The sequence below is a fragment of the Stylophora pistillata genome, chromosome 9 (assembly GCF_964205215.1).
Source record: "Stylophora pistillata chromosome 9, jaStyPist1.2, whole genome shotgun sequence".
Taxonomy (NCBI): domain Eukaryota; kingdom Metazoa; phylum Cnidaria; class Anthozoa; order Scleractinia; family Pocilloporidae; genus Stylophora; species Stylophora pistillata.
In genome coordinates this window covers 28,629,128-28,648,724 of record NC_142527.1, presented here as the reverse complement: position 1 = coordinate 28,648,724, position 19,597 = coordinate 28,629,128, and the positions used below count along the sequence as shown (strand labels likewise).

The window sequence follows — 19,597 nt, the reverse complement described above, 5'->3', positions numbered from 1 at the left end:
ATACAGGTTAACTCAAGGTTCAATCTCTGCTTTATCTATTCAAGAAATTCTTTTTTGTCCCCTTTATAATCTACTTGGACCGATACTAACTTTTTGTGGGTTCTATAACTTCAACGGCGGCATATAACACCTTGTCATCCTCTAATGAACTAGCAGTGGCTCTTTTATTTTAATTTTTGTTCCGATCTCAGGAATGACAGATCGATTTATTGGTCATATAGATATTTTTTCCCTATTGAAGGCACGTCGACCCATAACGGTCGATCATTTGCTCAGATACTTTAATTTACCCAGCGAAGTGCTATAAGAAGACACACAAGAAGTAACCTATGTGAGGGGGGCATTGGGGCCTCTGGGAAACCGCAAAACCGGCGGGAGAAAAAAAACCTCCAAAACCAAAAAACCGACGAAAAAAGGCAGCAAAACCGAAAACCGCATGCAAACCTGACAAAGCCGCTACATTTTCACCTTTAAAGGGGTCAAAAAGGAAAAACCGAAAACCGCCTCAGAATTTTCGTGAAAACCGAATGCAAAAACACGTAAAATCCGAAAACCGCTCTGAACATCAAACCCGATCCAAAAGAAAGTCAAAACCGCACAACCGAAAATCCCAAAGCCCCCCTCCTATGTCTAGCCGCTACGCTTCTTTTAAACGGGGGCCCCGCATGTAGGCAGGGCGACGAAAAATTGGTCTTAAGACTCCTTCAACTGTTCTCCTCCACGGAAATCTTTAGTAAAAGGCGAAAGATTTATGCGAGATGAAGGAAAACCAGAGTGGCCGACTAAACGCTGGGGAAGACTGTGTGATTGACCGAGCTGACTCAAGGCATATGGGACAAATAAAGTGCAAACAAAGCACGCATGTCAATGTTTTTCAAACGAGGGGCTTCATAACAGTTGCAATAGTTCTCGAGGTTTTGCTTCTTTTAATCACCTTTCGAAAACTTATCATCATTTGCGACCGATACGTACGGTTGTTCAATCGTGTACACTGCCACAGACTCCGTTGATTGAAACTACGGGGCATGCAGTTTTCTTTGACATGCGCGGTAACAATTGTCCAGGGTGTTTTTCACAAGGAGACAGGCAAAAGCAAGGGTTATCAAATGACCCCGACTCTTTTTCTCTTCTTTAAAATTTATGGTTATCATACTCACATCTTGCGCGGTGATCGGAAAGGAAGAACTGTCTGAGATTCGAATTTGATGCCGTTGGAAATTTTGGTTGTTTACAAAATGTCATCATCTGACAAGATATATGATAGGACAATCTCTTATAACTGACTTTTCAAGTTTTCATCTGCACTTTCAATGCACTGTCATTCGTGTATCACCCTTTCCCTTACTGTCTGGAAAATAAACCGTAGAAACGGTGGTTCTTCTTATGTTATCAATCTTGTAAACCAGCCATATTAAAGAATTGATTATCAGGAAATGAACTATTTCATCAGAATGTTTCGTGTCAAAAGCAGCCAAGTCCATGAAATTTGGGATTGTGGTACTACAGCCATACATTAGTCAACGCGATCTTATGGCACATCACGCTTTCCCTTTCGTTCTGTTGAACACTTAGCGGGTCACCGGATATCGCGCAGCTTAACTTCTAAGCTTAATAGACTATCATTAGAAGCATATACCACCACGTAGGCTTCTTCCTATGGCAATTACATTTCTTAGAATTTACCGTTCAACACCATTTACAGGACGAGACGGTTTAAATTCTGTTATCAACCTCGAGGGTTATGGGGTTCTTTCAAAGGTTCTGTGTGTACGCATGTGCAGAAGCAAAGCAACACACTTCGAAGAAAATATTTAGGAAAACCAGAACTGAATACAACGCCGCGAGTATAGAGGTTTTGCACAGCAGCCATGTTGGATGGCAGGAACAATAGATTATTTTACCCATGGGAAAAAAAATTTCTTTCTTATGCAAAATATTTTCATTGTTCCTGCCATCCAAAATGGCTGCTGTGCAAAACATCTTTGGAGGCATGGAGGCAGAATCGTCGTATACTGCGCGAATGGGCTATGGCCAGTAATCTTATTTCCTGCTTTGTCTTTACTTTCCAAAGAATTGCTCATCAAATTTTCTACATGTTGCTTGGAAAAAGAAAAGCAATCAGAAAAGTTTAGGTTCTTCAGACTTACAGGACAAAAAATTCGTGGAAGAGCCACACTCCTTGTTTTACCACAAGTCTCTTCCAAGGTCATCTACCCAAAAAACACCCCTACCACGCACAAGGAAAAACAGTTTACTTGGGTTCACACAAAACTTTATTTGTTCATCTGTCTAGCTGGGCAAGATGCAAGTATCACTTTTAAATTTCACAAAAAAAAGGCCTTCCATCATCCGGTATTGAAATACAATAAAGGCACATGACATTGAAATTAAAGTATCTACTGCAACGACCGTAGTCAACAATTCATCTAGTCAAATATGAGAATGCCAGCTTCTTTCCAAGGTTAAATTTGTGATGAAGAGTACTTTCTACTTCCCGCCTTATTCCTGCCCCTTTCAAGCTCCAAGGAGTGAGGAGGTGAAAGGAGAGACACTGGAAACAAGGCTTCTCTGCTCATCATACAAGTAAAGGGAGTGGAGTGTTATTCAAGAAAACACACTTAACAACTCTGCTTTGAAAAGGAAGTTGACCATAAAATTTGATACAACAAGAACAGGAAGAAGTAAACTTTGCTAGTGCATGTGTATCTGGGAGGCCGGCCACCAATTTTTTGTACAGTTAAGCCTGGTTTACGGGATGGCAAAACTATCTCTGCAACTAATAACATGTTTGTATTTCACTAGGATAGTGAATCCTCCAAGCAATTTTCTTAGACTAACATTTGCCTTGTCTGATATGAATAGAAGTGGTGCATCCCAAACACAGTGAAAGGACTCAATACAATTCTCAAGGGTTAATAACCAAGTATTTTAAGATCATTTTTGAGAGAAATCTTCAAGTCCTTTCTTTTCAAATTGAAAATGTTCAGGAAATGAGAGGAAGGAGAAATTTCTCATTTTGAAAAAGAAAATACATTTAATGTAGATAAATGTATTAATTTTAATGTTATCACGGAACTTTGGTTTGTTGTTGTTGTTGTAGCTCTTGTTACTGCTGCTTCTGTTGTTTTACATTTAACTTTACATAAGAAGACCACAAATTAGCCAATACAAGGTGAAATTTCATATATCATTAACAAAATAAACAGAATTTTAGAGAAAACAGCTCCATTCTTGGGTTGAATATGTAATACAATAGTAGAAGTTACTGAATAGTTGATACAGTGCAGGACAGCTTTTTCAGAACAGGAGAGTTCCCATGCCTCCCATTTCACTTTGCTCTTTGACAAAGATTTCAAAATACTGGTAAATGATTGTAACAGCCAACAGAATACCTGTTCCAGAGCCGATGGCCCCTATGAAGAAACAAGGAAAATGTTTTATGCACAGGTGTATATTTCATTCTATCCCCCATTAACGTCACCTTGATTTCTATCCTTTTCTCCACTAACTGCCTCCCGGCTAGCTCAATGGATAGAGCGCTGGACTGTTGTGTGGGAGGTCAAGGGTTCGAGCCCCGGCCGGACCAACCCTCAGGGTCTTAAAATACTTGAGAAGAATATGCTGCTTTTCTATAACATCAAGAAATGGTTAGATATTCTAGTCTTCTCGGATAGAGACGAATAAACGGAGGTCCCGTCTTCTGCAGGGTTAGGGGCAGGAGACGTTAATTTTCCATGCGCGAGATTACTGTGTGATGGATGTCCTTCACTGGGGTGGGATGGGTGGTTAACAGGACCCCCGTTGATACCACTGTTTACTACACTAAAGGGGCTATCCTGTATAAATATAGATGTCTACTCTACTCCATTTTTTGCTCCTCACTTCAGAAAGGAACAGGGGCTTTTTTCTCAAACAGTGGCTGCTTATCAAGACTACTCTGCATATAATGAGGAAAAACCCTCAGAGCAGCATGATGTCATTTATTGAAAAAGTGCTACAACTTTTTCAAAAGCAATCATTGACTTGACAGATGAGAAGAACTCTATGTTTTGCCCTTGGTTTTCACTCCATTTTTTGAGAACAAATAGAGGCTTAGAAAGCTTGTTTCCTTTTTTCTTGGACAAAATTCATCCATTCATAACTTGGAAAAATAGATACACTCATCTGGTAGTTTCAGTTAAACCTAAACCCTGCTCCTTTACTTTCTCTTTTTACTCAAGATGCTGAGTTAATGAACACTCTATGCTTACCCATGAAATCAGCTAAGACTGAAAGGGCACCAATACAAAGTCCACCAAAAGCTGCAGCTGTAGGGATATACCTGGAATAAAAGAGATCAATTTAAAATGTCATTTTATTTCTCATTTCAAAATTGTAGTACAATATCAGAAATTATCTATTGAATGAAACTCTATCCATACATTGCATACATGAAATATAAGGAAGCTTTGCATCAGCTGTTTCTTATTCTTGCTCACCTGTTGAGTTCATGAACCATGGATTTATCTCGGTGACCACGCATCACCATTTGCTGTTCCTTCAGCTGTTTAGCAACCTTGATTTTGGACAAAGGTTAAAACATCCATAATTGATTGAACCTTTAATACTACAGATTTTAAAATTAATACTACAGATTTTAAAGTAAATTTTGCTGACTGACGCCACGCAATTCTCAACTTTTTTGGCATAATTTGCCAAAAGGTAAAGCTCAAGCAAGACACATACAATTTTGAGACCTACAGTGTACGTTTCTGTTCTTAAGTCACAATTAAAAAGTTGAAATACCCAGAATTTAACATATTTGTATGGTGAGTTGGGAACTATGAACATTGGAAATTTAAAATGCATACACGTTGTATCAAGAAAATTATTTGTCTGTCAAAGTTAGAAGTTTCTGTAAACTTGACGACCTGAACATTTAAAGAACTTTTAACATGCTGCTCCATCACTTTACAAATAATACTTACATCTTTGGCTGAGGAGCCAGACACATCAATCCATGTCTTGGAGAAGAAAGCACAGGAGCCCAACATGAAGACAATGTACAAGACGGCATGTATGGGATCTTCTATAATGTGACTCACTGTCTCTGGAGGTGACATGTAATAGCAGAGGCCACCAATGGGATACGATCTCGCAGGTCCGCCACCAGCTTCCTGTAATCAGAAGATCACCATGATGATGTTAGGGAGCCCCATCACAGAAATGCATTCACAACTCCGTAACTAACAAAACCGTCATAAAATCAGCTAAAAGATGGTCACATACCTCCCATGTTCCAAGTAGACTGACAAAGAAATTTCCAGCAAACTTAGCTGACAACATTTGGGAAATAACATAAATATTGGACACAAGGGCACTCTGAAACATTGACAAAAAAGCAAGTGATGAGAATTGACTGACAAGCTTTGCACAAGAAAATCAAATTGTTACAATGCTCATTATAATTTTGCAGATGTGTTCATCCAGCGGTTGTATGTACATGCATAGCATAAAGCTCAACTTTTTTTTCAAATTCACCATTTGGTGAATAATATAAAATAATTTAAATATGCGATTAATTTCTTTTAATTAGAGTTACACCTGATAAAGAGCATATTGGTCTAGGTAAAAAATTCTAACAAGAGTAATAATTAAAACTTTCAATTGTATAGAATGCATTTTAACAAATTTCTTAAATTATACTCATATTGAAAGTTTTGTGGTCACTCTCACCTGCAAAATGATGGGGATATTTGAAGTGTAAAACAGTTTGATTGGGTAAGAACTGTACTGGCCTCTGTAGCGAGCTGACTTGATGGGAAGATCTACACGGAAACCCTGCAAAAAATTTCCAACCTCTATCATACAACAAAACCATGCAAAGAGGCATATCAGAAGTTAAATGGTGTAATTTAATTTAAACTCATGACTGCTAGTAAGGAGGATGGTGCTTATATCACATCTAAAACTATACTTTTGAATGACTAAACACATTATGCTATATTTCAATAGTAAAAACAAAAAAAAAAACATACTGGCACCTTGAAGAGCTACCAATAATCACATTTTAGGAAGGAAAAAAACATGCTGTAATTGTACAAATATTATTGACTGAAAGGTGGCAATCTACCTGGAAGTAAATGACTATACCAAAGACAAAAATGGTGGCAATCAGGTTGGTGAGATTTGGCAGGTTCTGACGATAGAAGGCTTCACGAAGCCCACGCACTTTGTCTGTTCTGGTGGCCAACAGATGGAACAATGCAATGATAGCACCCTCAAACTCAGTTCCTAAAATCATCAGCAAAAAATAATGTGTATAAAGCTTTGGCTAACTGTGAAGGGGAAATGCAATAATTTGTCTCACAATGTAATGACTTCTAATGCAAATTTTCATTTGTAATGCATAACTATGTAATGCTTTGTAGGGTGACCAGTTGACCTCATTGCAAAACAAAAAAAAACAAAAAAAACAAAACAAAAAAAGATGTAAAGCACATGTATACACCATATAAAAATTGATAATACTTTATCATCACAGCATAGAAAAATTGCAAAAAAAATCTTTAAGCTGACAGCTACTCTCAAACATCTTTGAAATGTTACTTCTACAAATACATTCAATACTGGTAAGTCTCCATTTTTTCTTCTTAACGACGGTAATGTCAGAATTGTACATACCCCTGCCAGTGTTAATAGTAGCTGGACTGAATGCTTTCCAAACAATGGTCTCACAAATGTTTGTGGCAATGAATAGCGAGATTCTGTGAGGAAGATAGCCGAGAGGTTAAGCCAAGGCACAACTATTATAGAGAGAGTATGTCAAAAGAGCACACCGTCTAATAAATGGCACCCTTTATTTGTTGTTGCAAAGGGGTAGAAAGCACTATAAAAAGTCTGAAGAGCTTCCACAACCTGTACAACACAAGCTACATATAAAAGCCAGAGTGGTGATCAATCCATTTGATGAAAATTCCAAGGAGCATGGGAAGGAAAGCATACAGTGTACAGAAGTAATTTGCAGCTTTTTCATTCTCAAGGTCTGAAATTAACTCTCCTGGCTGATAAACTTATATTTCTTTATTGGCTAGTTGAAAATAGTTGGTACTACTTCTAAACAAGATGTTAGTTTGAAGATTATAGTGCATAACAATCAAACTCAATTTGAGCTGCCTACCCTGATCCAAGCCCATATCCTTTCTGAAGAAGTTCATCAAGCAAGAGAACAATGAGACCTGCACAGAACAGCTACAAAGATAAAAAAGTCAGCAATCAGCTCCAAAAATCTGTATCAAAATAGTTCTCTGGTGGCCACTGAGACTGGAATACTTTGGTATTGCATAATAATATTATCTCCACTACTTTTTCTTTCTCCCACTTTCTCAAAAAAAAAAAAAGAAAGTTGCACTTTGTTTTCTGACTGTACAACATCAACTGGTTTTCAATAACAAATGACTAGTCAAGAGTCACCTAAAACATTGTAGCCTTGCCATGACAGTTCACTTTCACATGCCATTTTAGCCTTGAGTGATATAAGAAATATATGAATGACAAAACTTAAACACTTTTCCTCACTTTGAGTCATCAAAGAGAAAGATATTGCTTTACAATATACCTGGATGATAATCAAAAGGCAAATACCAGGGCCAAGATCAGAAGGATCACCATACATTCCAGTCATAACATACACCACAGCTTGACCGATTGTTATAATCATGCCAAACACTAATAAACAGAAGAATTTGATCAAATAAAGACAACAACAACAAGTAGAGGTATTAGGTATGTGCTATAACATCGCTCGCAGCGCCCATGGGCAAGATAAAGATAATCCTGTGTTCTGATTGGCTACCCAAGCAGGCAAGATAGGCCCATCTTGCCCGCCATTATTTGCCCACATTGATCCTATGCATGAGAAAAATAGAATTAGAACTACATTCATAATTCTTGGAAAATTTCCGCAGTGAAAACGCAAAAAGCAGCAGAAGATAGTCAAAACAAAGAAAACAGAAACGACTCTCGTGAGTTTGTCATGCTACAAACACAGTTGGCTTTCTTTCCTGGCTCTCAAAGTAAACAAGTCATTCTTAATTCTTAATAAACTGAAATCTTTTTGCAATATAGTAAATCCTTCATTAACCAAGCTTGTTTGGTTAAGATGGCTGGATATTGGCCTTGTTCTTTTTCCCATTTTCATGGAACTAGACTTTGTCTTGGTCTATAAAAATGCAAAAAAAGAACTTGGACAATAACCAGTCATCTTGACCTCATGCTTAGTTTAATAACGCATATGAATTACTGATAATATAATTCTTAACACATCTTTAGAACTCAAATGCACTTACACTTCTGAGATCCATTGAAGAGAGCTCTGTCTTTGGGACTATCACCAACTTCAATAATTTTGGAACCTGCCAAAAGCTAAAAATTTTTTCAAGTTAGTATTTAGCGTAGTTTTCAAATTAAATGGCATAGATCCTACAAATACAAGAACTGTTTCAAGAATAGCAAGTACATTTTACTAGACCCAGCAATATAAAAATTATTACCATGCTTCTTTCCATGGACTCGGGCTTACAGTTCTACATATTTGTATGTTCTGTATTGGGAGTGGTATAGTTTAGAAATTTGGTAACTTTCTTTCTTCTTTTAAAATCATACTCACTATCACACAATAATCATCAAGAAAACACAAAGAAAGAATTTGAATCACAATTCAGGATTGTCACAATGAGCTGGCAACGGGCACATTCACTATTGACTCTGAAAAATGCACCAGCTATTCCCAATACCTGTGGCTAAAATTACAGTCCAGTTACTCAATATTTTTTTGACAACCCTATGAATGAATGAATGAATTCCTTATTTATATTGCACCCTTTCTATACAATATTCAAAGGCACAGTACCCCCCATCAATTTGATAGACACTACACAAAGATAGACCACAACACTGGGCACTATGTGCCCTACTCTTTTCGAACAGTGTGTGGGTTCTTTAACATCCCACAAATTTTTTTTATCACATACAAGGGCTTGTGAGACGGGACCTCCATTTATCGTCCCTATCCGAGAAGACTAGAAAGTCTAACCATTTGCAGATATTATTACAAAGGCAGCACTTTCTTCTCAGATACGATGAATATATGAAGTTCTTATATTTTGAACTGTGGTTATAGATACGTATGATGCACGATCCTCGCAGTAGAGAGCGCTATTTATGCAATAGCGAAAATCAGACCTGAAAAAAATCAGGCCTGTACAGGATTGAACCACTGACCTCTGCAATACTAGTGCAGCGCTCTACCAATTGAGCTAACAAGCCAACTGGGAGCAGGCCGTTAAGTTACTGCGAGGATCGTGCATCATACGTACTTTCTTCTGAGTTATTTAAAGACCCTGAGTGTTGGTCCGGCCAGATTTGAACTCACGACCTCCCGCACAACAGTCCGGCACTCTACCAATTGAGCTAACCAGGAGCTACCAATTGAGCTAACCCTACTAATTTCAACTGAGAAACAGCATAGATAAATTTACTGAGGTTACAAATGCTTATTCCTGTAATATATTAACAAAATGAAGATTATAAAAGTTTGGTCCTAATGAGAAAGAACAAAATTCATAGTTATCAGATTATCCCAACCTGCATAATAAGTCCTGACGTAACAATTGGGGAGATACCAAGTTCCATAAGTGTACCTAAATGAACAAAAAAAAATTAAATTATTTGTTTTATTGTAACCAAGGGTAACAAGGAAATGAACAATGCTTTTAACAGAAGTTGTGGAACACTTTCTTTCTTTTTTATTTTCAGTTTTTTATTTTATTTTTTTCTTCCTCTTTCATTTTTTTCCCTTCAACTTTCTTATATCTTGGCACAACACAGAAGCAAAACTCAATTCAGTTTAACAAGACTTCTGCACAGGCCCATACTTCATTGTTTATATAATTGTTGGATAAAGAAAACATTAGCAAAAACAATAAACTGCTTTAGGGACTACGACTTTGTTTTAAAAGAGTATATGGTTGTATGGAAGTTTTTCCACTAGTTTCACTGATAATTAACAATTATTCCACTCGCGCTTGTTGGACATGAGATGATAGATAGCCAACGAGGTGCGTAGCGCTGAGTTGGCTATAATCATCTAATATCCAACAAGCGCGAGTGGAATAATTGTTTTATTTAAAAAAAGGCCCCCAAGATATTAGGCAAATCTTCTCAACTTTATTTTGTAGGAAGAAACCGGATGTTACAATGTATAGATATCAGATTATGGTATATTGGCTCATATACCATAATGGCTAAGCCAATAAAAAGTCTTGAATTGCATTATCCAATGATCCAGTTTTTAATAATTACCATTAATCCAAGTTTAATAACTATAAAAAGTCATACTCCTTCTCCTTATAAATGATACTTCTATCTGTAAACTTAGATTTAAAAAGCTCTACTTTGCACAGGTCCAAACATCAACTATCTCGTAGAAGGATGAGGTATAAAAAAAAAAAAACAGTTATCTCGTTACAGTTTGGACCCTTACAAAGCAGCCGTTGGCATAAAGAAAAAAATTTCAATTAATAAAATGGTAAAAATGTTAAGTTAAAAATCCAACAAAGGTAAAAAGCATAAACACGATCTTGAGAATTGAATGGCAGTAAAATTATAAGGCTTAGTTAGTACTAGAGAGCTTCGCACATAACTAAGGAGGAAAAATCGTAAATTAAACAGCATTCAAATTTCAAAGCTTTCCTATCCTAAATGGCAAATCTGTGGGAAGTGAAATTTTCATTCAAAACGGAATCATATATATAGTCGATCAGGAAGATTTCATAATTCATTCTACGACATTCTTATCTAGTTGAAGGGTACAGCACTATCTCGCAGACTTTTGTACCCGTACAAGAATACTGTAATCACACAGTTATTTGACCTATCTTTATCAAAATTGGACCGGTAAAAGTTATCAATTACCTCTGTTCGAAGCTAAAATAACTCGCATCCAGTAGAAGGGATCGGCAGAATCCGACGACATAATGCCAAACAAAGGAATCTACGTAAAGAGAAATACTAAAATTAAACCTCTTCTGTTATCAATCACAAGGGAATCACAGAGAAGATAGGTCTTTGCTATCAGCCTTTTGTAAAATGGCGGTTGCAACAAAGGGCCAGTCAAGAAGAATATCAATTATTCTTAATTTACAATCTATAAAATACGACTTTACTGACCTGGCAGCACACAAGAAAGATAAAGAGCGTTATTGCCGTCCATAGCACTTTCTCTTTAAACTGGATCTGTAGGAAACAGAAGGCGGATTGATTAAAAAAAATTTCGAGTAGCAGTATCCAACCAAGACAACCACACGCGGATGTACACGTACACCGAACGGATATAACCAGACATTTATTCACTTCGAAGTTGCCTTCGACAAAAGACACTCGATTTAACAATAAATACAAAGAAGAAACAACCTGAAACGTCTTCAGAGAACTCTTGATGATAGACTTACCTTTCTTTCGGGCTTTGAGACCTCGGGCAAAACGGAAATGAATGGTCGTAGTACTTCGAGAAATTTTACTGTGCACGAGAAAAAGATCACACATTAACTCTCGGCCAAAATGGACAGATTGCATCCAAATAGCGACAAAAATGAAATATAGAATGTTAAGGACACCTACCACCCATTTTTATAATTTTTTTCTGGCCAAAAAATTGGCGGCCTTGACGAAATGAAATAAGAAATTTAACTGTGGTTAGACAATGGCCACAGCAAGTGATGGAGAGGGTAAGACACGCAACGCGCAGGCTTATACGTCATTAGGCTCCAGGCTCTTAAGAGACCGGAACACCAAAGTTCTCGAGCTCGCGGAGCATCAGACTCTATCTTAGGCCCGGTTCAGACGCCGAACTTTTCATGAGCCGAACTAAATTCGAATTTGGACCGACCCAAATTAACAAAAATACGCCTGCTGATTCAGACGCCGTTCTTTTCGGCCGTTCCAAATTCAGTTCCAGTAAAACCAGTCAAACTGCTTGCAAAATACATTAAAACAATTTATGCATTAGGATCGGCACATGAAAAGTACGGCGTCTGAATTAAAGCCGTTCCAAAGGCGTTCTACAGGCGAAATTCTCGGCCAAGCCAGGCGGGAAGAACGGGTGAGCCGTTCCAAATTGAAATAGCCGTTCCAAATTGATTCAGACGCCGAACTTTTCATGTACTTAATTTAAGGAATTAGGTTCGGCTCATGAAAAGATCGGCGTCTGAACCGGGCCTTAGCAAAAGCTTTGATTATTTTAACAGTTCAACGGTTGAAATGGAAAAAAACTTAAACAGAAAAAACAACAATGATAAAATGATCGCGCAAATTTCAAAAAAGATTTTATATCTCTATGTGGAATACAATTTTGCAATTGCACCCCTACATACGAACATGGTCCAGAAAGAATAGTTTTATTGCCTGTTCGTTTGTTTCATCTAAAAACTTGCTAGTGTCACTATTTAAGGAACTACTTGAATAAGTACCTTGATGGTTCTTTTTGAGTATCCCTCTCAAGGAAAATTATTAGGAACGTTATGCACAATGTAAAAAAAGGAAAATTAATGGAGTCCTAACTCAGATACCACCTACATCATGCATAAGAAATTTTCACGAGATATTAAACAAGTAGTTTACTTTCTTTTTTGGGTGCAATTGCCATTACCTATTGCGCATGCGTATAAACAAGAGACTTAGAAGGAGAAGGGCTCTGGGTTCGAGATTGTTCCCACTTGTGTTGTCAAATCGTTTTCGACAGACCGTTGTTACATTTCCTTGCAAGATAACTCTGGTTTTCCTTCATTACGCACAAATCTTTCGCCTTTTACTAAAGATTTCCGTGGAGGAGAACACTTAAATGAGTCAATAGACCAATTTTTCGTTGCCCTGCCTTGAGGCGGGGCCCTTAGATGAAGTGGATAAACTGAACGAAGATTTAAATACTAATTTATGAGTAACCACCAGTGAACTCTCTGACGGTGCTTGAGGGAGTTAGTTCTGCAGCTGGCTCAGTCACTTGCAAAATTTGCAGAGAAGAAATAAGCAGAGTCGAAGAAAGTTAAAACTTGAGGAGAGAGGAAGGTTTGTTTCCTTTTCCATCTGTCATTCCAAGGCGTAACTCTCTTCAATGTGTATAATGTAGGGAACATTACTTCATATGTTCATTGTATCTCATTTATCACTTTCACGGGTTTATTACGAATCAACTTAACGGCCTGCTCCCAGTTGGCTTGTTAGCTCAATTGGTAGAGCGCTGCACTAGTATCGCAGAGGCCAGTGGTTCGAATCTCGTACAGGCCTGATTTTTTTTCAGGTCTGATTTTCGCTATTGCTTAAATAGCGCTATCTACTGCGAGGATCGTGCATCATACGTATCTAATACCGCAGTTCAAAATATATGAACTTCATATATTTCATCGTATCTGATTTATCACTTTCACGGGTTTATTACGAAACAACTTAACGGCCTGCTCCCAGTTGGCTTGTTAGCTCAATTGGTAGAGCGCTGCACTAGTATCGCAGAGGTCAGTGGTTCGAATCCCGTACAGGCCTGATTTTTTTCAGGTCTGATTTTCGCTATTGCATAAATAGCGCTATCTACTGCGAGGATCGTGCATCACATGTAGGGAACATTATACCGCAACAATGTCCCCTGCTGAAATGAACATACCGCTATGGTATCTAGGTAAACAACGATGACCTGATCTCAATCTGAGAAATAAAAAATAGGGATGAATTTATCCTTAGGCGTCTTGCGTAGACTCTGTATTGAAAGGAAGTCTTATTCTCTGAGGACAAGTTAGTGCGCTCGGGAGCGGCACAAAGCGGACTCGGAACCTTTGATCTCATACCAAACGGCGTGCGGGCAGTTGACGCGAAAATCTATATTAGAGAAACTTATATCCTTATGCCTTATACCCATGGCTTGCGTGCTGGAATTTGATGCAAAGGTGGATCTTAGGTGAACCTTGATGTCACGTCTTTTTTGTAGCTTGCTGTTCGAATGCGAAAGTCTGAAGGATGCAAGAACTTTCGCCTTCGAGAGATTGGTCTCTCGTTCCTGGCTAAAGACCATTTTGCACACTATCGAGTCTGCTTTTTTCGTCTCAACGAATCTCGCATTTGACTAAGCTCGCTGCAGATTTTAACTTCACCGAGCACTGTAAAATAGGGTTCACCGGTCTTCCATCCACTAGTGGATACGAAAAATTGGTCTACATACTCATTCAACTGTTCTCTTTCACGGAAACCTTTAGTAAAAGGCGAAAGATTTGTACGTAATGAAAGAAAACCAGAGTGGAGACAATGATTACGTAACAACGGTTTGTTGTAGATGACTCAGTCGCAGATACAAGTGGGGTTTATAAACATCATTTATGCGTCTGCGCACTAAATTCTACGATCTGTGAAAGCTTTGGAGTCATAAGAAACATAAAATTTGCGTCGAAGCATAAGCCGTGTCTGGAGTAGATAAAATTTTCCAGCAAAACGATGGGAACGTGACCGACCAAAAAGTAATAAGTTTCAAGCAGAATTGTGAATTGGAACTGGAATTGAAACCACGTTAGTGAAGGAACTCGCGCCTTCGAAATATTGGTCTCTCATTCCTGGTTAAAGGCTATCTTGCACAACAATTGACGCGTTTTGTTTTTGTCCCTGCAAACTGAGCTCGTTGCAGGAATCCAATCAGCATCAGAGAAGATTCATCGGTCTTTCAACTGCTGGTGGTCGTTAATGAATTTACCCCAAGGAGAGAGATCCTTCGCTAACTAGTGTGGTTTCTTGGAACCTTCGGACTTTCGCGTTGAATCAGTTTGCGCAAAGTTCACAAGGAAAGAAAGTTTCCCTAGAACAGATTTTTAGGTCAACTGCCGGCGCGGCGTTTGGTATCAGAGGCGCCGAATCCTCAAAGCGCTCCCGCGCCGAGTACTAAAATGTTTGAGAGAATAAGGCTTTCTCCCTATACAAAGACAAAGTAAGACACCTAAGAAGAAATTAAGGGGTATAGCCAAGAAAGAAATGATACAATCACCCCCATCTTCGTTTCTTAGAGATCAGATGATCGTTGTTCATTTGGAGAACTTATACCGGCATGTTCTTTCCAGTAGGAAACAACGTAGGTATCCTTGGCCCTATATTGTACTTATAAAATGGAGTAATGCCATGGGATAAAGAAACGGAAACAGTATATCCTCCCTGCTCTTCAAAGCTTTCGGTTTTTCTTAGGTTCCTGCTTTCTTTTCTTTATAGCAAGTTTCACATGTGAATGAGCTTGGCGCAGATTTCGATTTCCGAAAGCGCCGTCATAAAGGGTTTACTAGGTCCTCTACTCTCAATTACCTTTAATTTAATAATAAGTTCTTATATGTAACAGCCGTAAGTAGAGGATGACTCGCTGACACAAGTGGGGTTTATATTTATCATTTATGCGGCTGCGCACCAAATACAAAGAAACGTAAAAGCCTTGAATAAACTTAGAGGCAACACAAAATTTTCCTACAATCACAGGCGGTGTCTGGTAATAGATAATGTTTACCAGGAGAACGATGAGAACGATCCTGACTAAAGTAATGTTAAAAGACACTTAGCTCCTTTCTTTTCAACTCTATTGTACTTTTGGGGCCCTATCAACATGCAGAGCGACGAAAAAAAGTCTGAAGCCTTATTCATTTTCTCTGCTCCACAGATGAACTTAAATTTAGTGAATCATTCAAAATACATGCCGGTTTAATTAATTCGAGCTAACGTAAGTTGAATGTGCCTGTAAGTATTGCAGCATGCTTGTTATGAAATGACTATGATGTTTCCCAGAAATGCATTCAGTGCGGCTAATAGCCCATTCGCGAATTACCCTTAGCCTCATTTTCAAAACGAGTCCTTCTGCTAATCCTTTCATATGATAATAAGCCTCCATTCACATGCAAATTAAACTCATTTTCACAAGAATGGTTGTGCACGAGGACTCGTTTTGAAAATGAGGCCAAGGGTAATTAGCAAATGGGCTATTCTTCTAATATCATTTTAAAGTTATTAGCCCCGCCGTAGGCAGGGCAACGAAAAATTAGTTGTAAGACTCATTCAGTTGTTCTCCTCCACGGTAATCTTTAGTAAAAGGCGAAAGATTAATACGCATGATGAAGGAGAACAAGAGTTAGTACTACGTGTAGAAAATATCAGCACTAATTTTCACGCAACCCTAAAAGACATATGGGACACGACACAGCTCCTCATAAATCATGACTCATAATTTATGGAGTGCGCATGCACTTCATCATGCTTAAAAAACTTGACGCGAAATTTGATTGAGATTGATTAATGTTGTGCCAGAGTAGTAACTTTATAATTCACTATTTATTCAAGGATCGAAAAGCCCCAATCAAATTTATGCTGAACCCAATCATGAACCGAATCATCTCCAAAAGCTTAAGCTCATGAATTAAATGAATGGGTCAAATGAATACCGCTGTACTGACGTATTGAAAAACCGTGAACCGCCCACCAATCAGAAACTGCGAATTGCGATCCTTGTGTTATGTTTATAGATTGCGTATGTTTTTCAAGATTTGGCAGTAACGTTAACTAGCAGCAAAAACCAGAGCTTTGAAGAGTCCCAAACGTTGTGAGCATAAGTAGATTTAAGAAGATGAAAATTTATGAAACAGTTAAAAAGGGGTGTCCAATATCTATACAGTTTGCCAATAGATCTAGTAAACTCATTATCTCCTTCGGTGGGGATTTTGGCAATTTGGCCACTAGTGACCGTTTTAGAATTTTATTCACTAGTGTCCGTTTTGGCAATTTAGCCACTAATGGCCGTTCTAGCATTTTGGCCACTAGTGGCCGTTTTAGCATTTTGGCCACTACTGGCATTTTTAGCACTTTGGCCACTAGTGATCATTTTCGCATTTTCGCCACCAATGGCCATTTATCATTTTGGCCACTAGTGGGCATTTTAACCTTTTGGCAACTAGTAGCCGTTTTGGCCTTTTGGCCACCAGTGGCCATTCACGCATCTCGGCTACTAGTCGCCGTTTTACCGATTTAGCCACTAGTGGGCGTCTTTGCCTTTTCGCAACTAGTGGCCATTTTAGCCTTTTGGCCACAAGTGGCCGCTTTGGCAATTTAACCACTAGTGGCCGAATTAGCCTATTGGCCACCAGTAGCCGTTCTCGCATCTTGGCCATTAGTGGCCATTTTGGTATTTTGATTACTACTGGCCGTCTTAGCAACTCGGCCACTAGTAGCCGTTTTAGCGTTTTGGCTACTAGTGGCTGTTTTGGCATTTTGACTCATAGTGGCCGTTTTAACAATTTGGTCACTACTGGCCATTTTGGCAATTTAGCCACTACTGGCCGTTTTAGCCTTTTGGCCCCTAGTGGCCGTTTTGGCAAGTTGGCCACTTGTGGCCATTTTGGCAAATTGGCCACTAGTGGCCATTTTGGCAATTTGGCCACGAGTGGCCATTTTGGCAGTTTTGCCACCAGTGGCTATTTTGGCAATTTGGCCACTAGTGGCCATTTTGGCCAATTGGCAACTAGTGGCAGTCTTGGCATTTTAGCCAAATTGGCCATTAGAAGCAGTTTCGGCAATTTGGCCACAAGTGGCCGTTTCGGCAATTTGGCCACTAGTGGCGGTTTTAGCAATTTTGCAACTAGTGGCCGTTTTGGCAACTTGGCCATTAAAGGCATTTTTTTTGCAATTTGGCCTCTAGCGGCTGTTTTGGCAATTTGGCCACCAGTGGACATTTTTGCAATTTGGCCACAAGTGGCCGTTTTGGCAATTTTACCACTAGTGCCGGGCTACTTTGGCAATTTGGCCACTAGTGGCAGTTTTGGCAAATTGGCCATTAGAAGCAGTTTTGGCAATTTGGCCAGTAGCGGTGGTTTAAGCAATTTGGCTACTAGTGGCCGTTTTGGCAAATTGGCCACTATAGCGGCCGTTTTGGCAATTTGGCCACTTGTGCCTATTTTGGCAATATGGCCACTAGTGGCCATTTTAGCAAATTGGCTAGTAGTGGCCGTTTTGGCAATTTGGCAACTAGTGACCATTTTGGCAAATTGGCTACTAGCGGCCGTTTTGGAAATTTGGCCACTTGTGGCCATTTTGGCAATATGGCCACTAGTGGCCATTGTAGCAAATTGGCTACTAGTGGCCGTTTTGGCAATTTGGCAACTAGCGACCGTTTTGGCAGTTTTGCCACCAGTGGCTATTTTGGCAATTTGGCCACTAGTGGTCATTTTGGCAAATTGTCAAGTAGTGGCAGTTTTGGCATTTTGGCCACTAGTAGCCGTTTTGGCAATTTGGCCACTAGTGGCCGTTTTAGCAACTTGGCCACTAGTGGCCCTCTAAGCCTTTTGGTGACCAGTGGCCGTTTTGACAGTTTGGCTACTAGAAGCCGTTTTAGCCTTTTGGCCACTAATGGCCCTTTGGGTATTTCAATTCGCCACTTGTGGCCATTTTGGCAATTTGGCCACTAGTGGCCGTTTTGGCAATCTGGCTACCAATGGCCGTCTTTGAAAATTGGCCTTTAGTGCCCGTTTGAGCCTTCTGGCCACTACCGCCTGTTTTGGCAGTTTGGCTGCTAATGGCCGTTTTGGCAATTTGGTCAAGAGTGGCCATTTTGGTAATTTGGCCACTAGTGGCCGTTTCGGTAAGTAGCGGCCAGTAGTGACCGTTTTGACAATTTTGCCACTAGTGGCCATTTTGGCAGTTTGACCACAAGTGGCCGTTTTGGCGATCGGGCCATTAGTGGCACTTTTGGCAATTTGGCCGTTGGAAGCAGTTGACAATTTTGGCCAGAAGTGGTCGTTTTGGCAAATTGGCCACTAAGTGGCGGTTTTAGCAATTTGGCCACAAGTAGCCGTCTCGGGAAAAAGCCTCTAAAAGCCATTTTGGCAATTTGGCCAGTAGTGACCGTTTTGGCAATTTTGCCAGTAGTGGCTATTTAGGCAATTTGAACCTTAGTGGCCGTTTTGGCAATTTGGCCACCAGTGTCTACTTTTGCAGATTGGCCACCAGTGGCCTTTTGGCAATTTGGCCACTAGTGGCCGCCATTTTGACATTAGGCCACTAGAGGCCGTTTAAGCCTTTTGGCGACTAGTGGCCGTTTTGACCTTTTGGCCAGTAGTGGCCATTTTGGCACTTTGGCCGGTAGTGGCCATTTTGGCAATTTGGTCACTAGTGGCCATTTTCGAAATTAGGCCACTAGTGGCCGTTTTAGCCCTTTGGTCTCTAGTGGTCGTTTTAGCCTTTTGGCCGCTAGCGGCCGTTTTGACAGTTTCGCCGCTAGTGGTCCTTTTGGCAATTTGGCCACCAGTGGCCATTTTGGCAATTAGGCCACTAGTGGCCGTTTGGTAATTTTCCCATTAATGGCCATTTTGGCAATTTGGCCACTAGTGGCCATTTTTACAATTTTGCCGCAAGTGGCCATCTTAGAATTTGGCCACTAGTGGACATTTTGACGGTTTGGCCACTAGTGGCTGTTTTGGGAATTTTGCCACTAGTGGAAGTTTTGGCATTTTGGCCACTAGTGGCCGTTTTGGAAATGTGGCCACCAGTGGCCATTTTGGCAATTTGG

At 39.5% G+C, this 19,597-nt stretch overlaps 1 protein-coding gene, 3 non-coding genes and 1 pseudogene across 4 annotated transcripts; 1 reads left to right on the top strand and 4 right to left on the bottom strand.

The window, feature by feature from the left end:
- Window positions 1-657: 657 nt before the first annotated feature.
- LOC148724197 (U5 spliceosomal RNA) lies at window positions 658-778 on the bottom strand. The gene has a single exon (XR_015992094.1). It is a non-coding gene; the product is annotated as a U5 spliceosomal RNA (small nuclear RNA).
- A 2,236-nt stretch (window positions 779-3,014) lies between these two features.
- Window positions 3,015-11,786, bottom strand: LOC111338785 (protein transport protein Sec61 subunit alpha). Its single transcript, XM_088733034.1, has 16 exons — window positions 11,659-11,786; window positions 11,490-11,557; window positions 11,209-11,274; window positions 10,954-11,032; window positions 9,625-9,680; window positions 8,328-8,403; window positions 7,598-7,707; window positions 7,160-7,230; window positions 6,664-6,746; window positions 6,113-6,273; window positions 5,716-5,820; window positions 5,269-5,361; window positions 4,968-5,156; window positions 4,479-4,555; window positions 4,251-4,321; window positions 3,015-3,413 (listed from the first exon to the last, which is right to left on the bottom strand). Exons 1-16 carry the CDS (start codon window positions 11,663-11,665, stop codon window positions 3,298-3,300), a joined length of 1,428 nt encoding a protein of 475 aa, XP_088589160.1. The 5' UTR covers window positions 11,666-11,786; the 3' UTR covers window positions 3,015-3,297.
- A 1,017-nt stretch (window positions 11,787-12,803) lies between these two features.
- LOC148724196 (U5 spliceosomal RNA) lies at window positions 12,804-12,924 on the top strand. Its single transcript, XR_015992084.1, has one exon. It is a non-coding gene; the product is annotated as a U5 spliceosomal RNA (small nuclear RNA).
- A 1,283-nt stretch (window positions 12,925-14,207) lies between these two features.
- Window positions 14,208-14,320, bottom strand: LOC148724195 (U5 spliceosomal RNA; annotated as a pseudogene).
- Window positions 14,321-16,052: 1,732 nt separating this feature from the next.
- On the bottom strand, window positions 16,053-16,174 carry LOC148724194 (U5 spliceosomal RNA). Its single transcript, XR_015992095.1, has one exon. It is a non-coding gene; the product is annotated as a U5 spliceosomal RNA (small nuclear RNA).
- Between the last annotated feature and the right edge of the window lie 3,423 nt (window positions 16,175-19,597).

Coding starts and splice junctions, on each gene's coding strand:
- LOC111338785 (XM_088733034.1), bottom strand. Junction 11,033..11,208: donor TCTTTCTTGTGTGCTGCCAG/GTCAGTAAAGTC, acceptor CTCTTTACGTAG/ATTCCTTTGTTTGGCATTAT. Junction 3,414..4,250: donor AGTCTTAGCTGATTTCATGG/GTAAGCATAGAG, acceptor GTTTCTTCATAG/GGGCCATCGGCTCTGGAACA.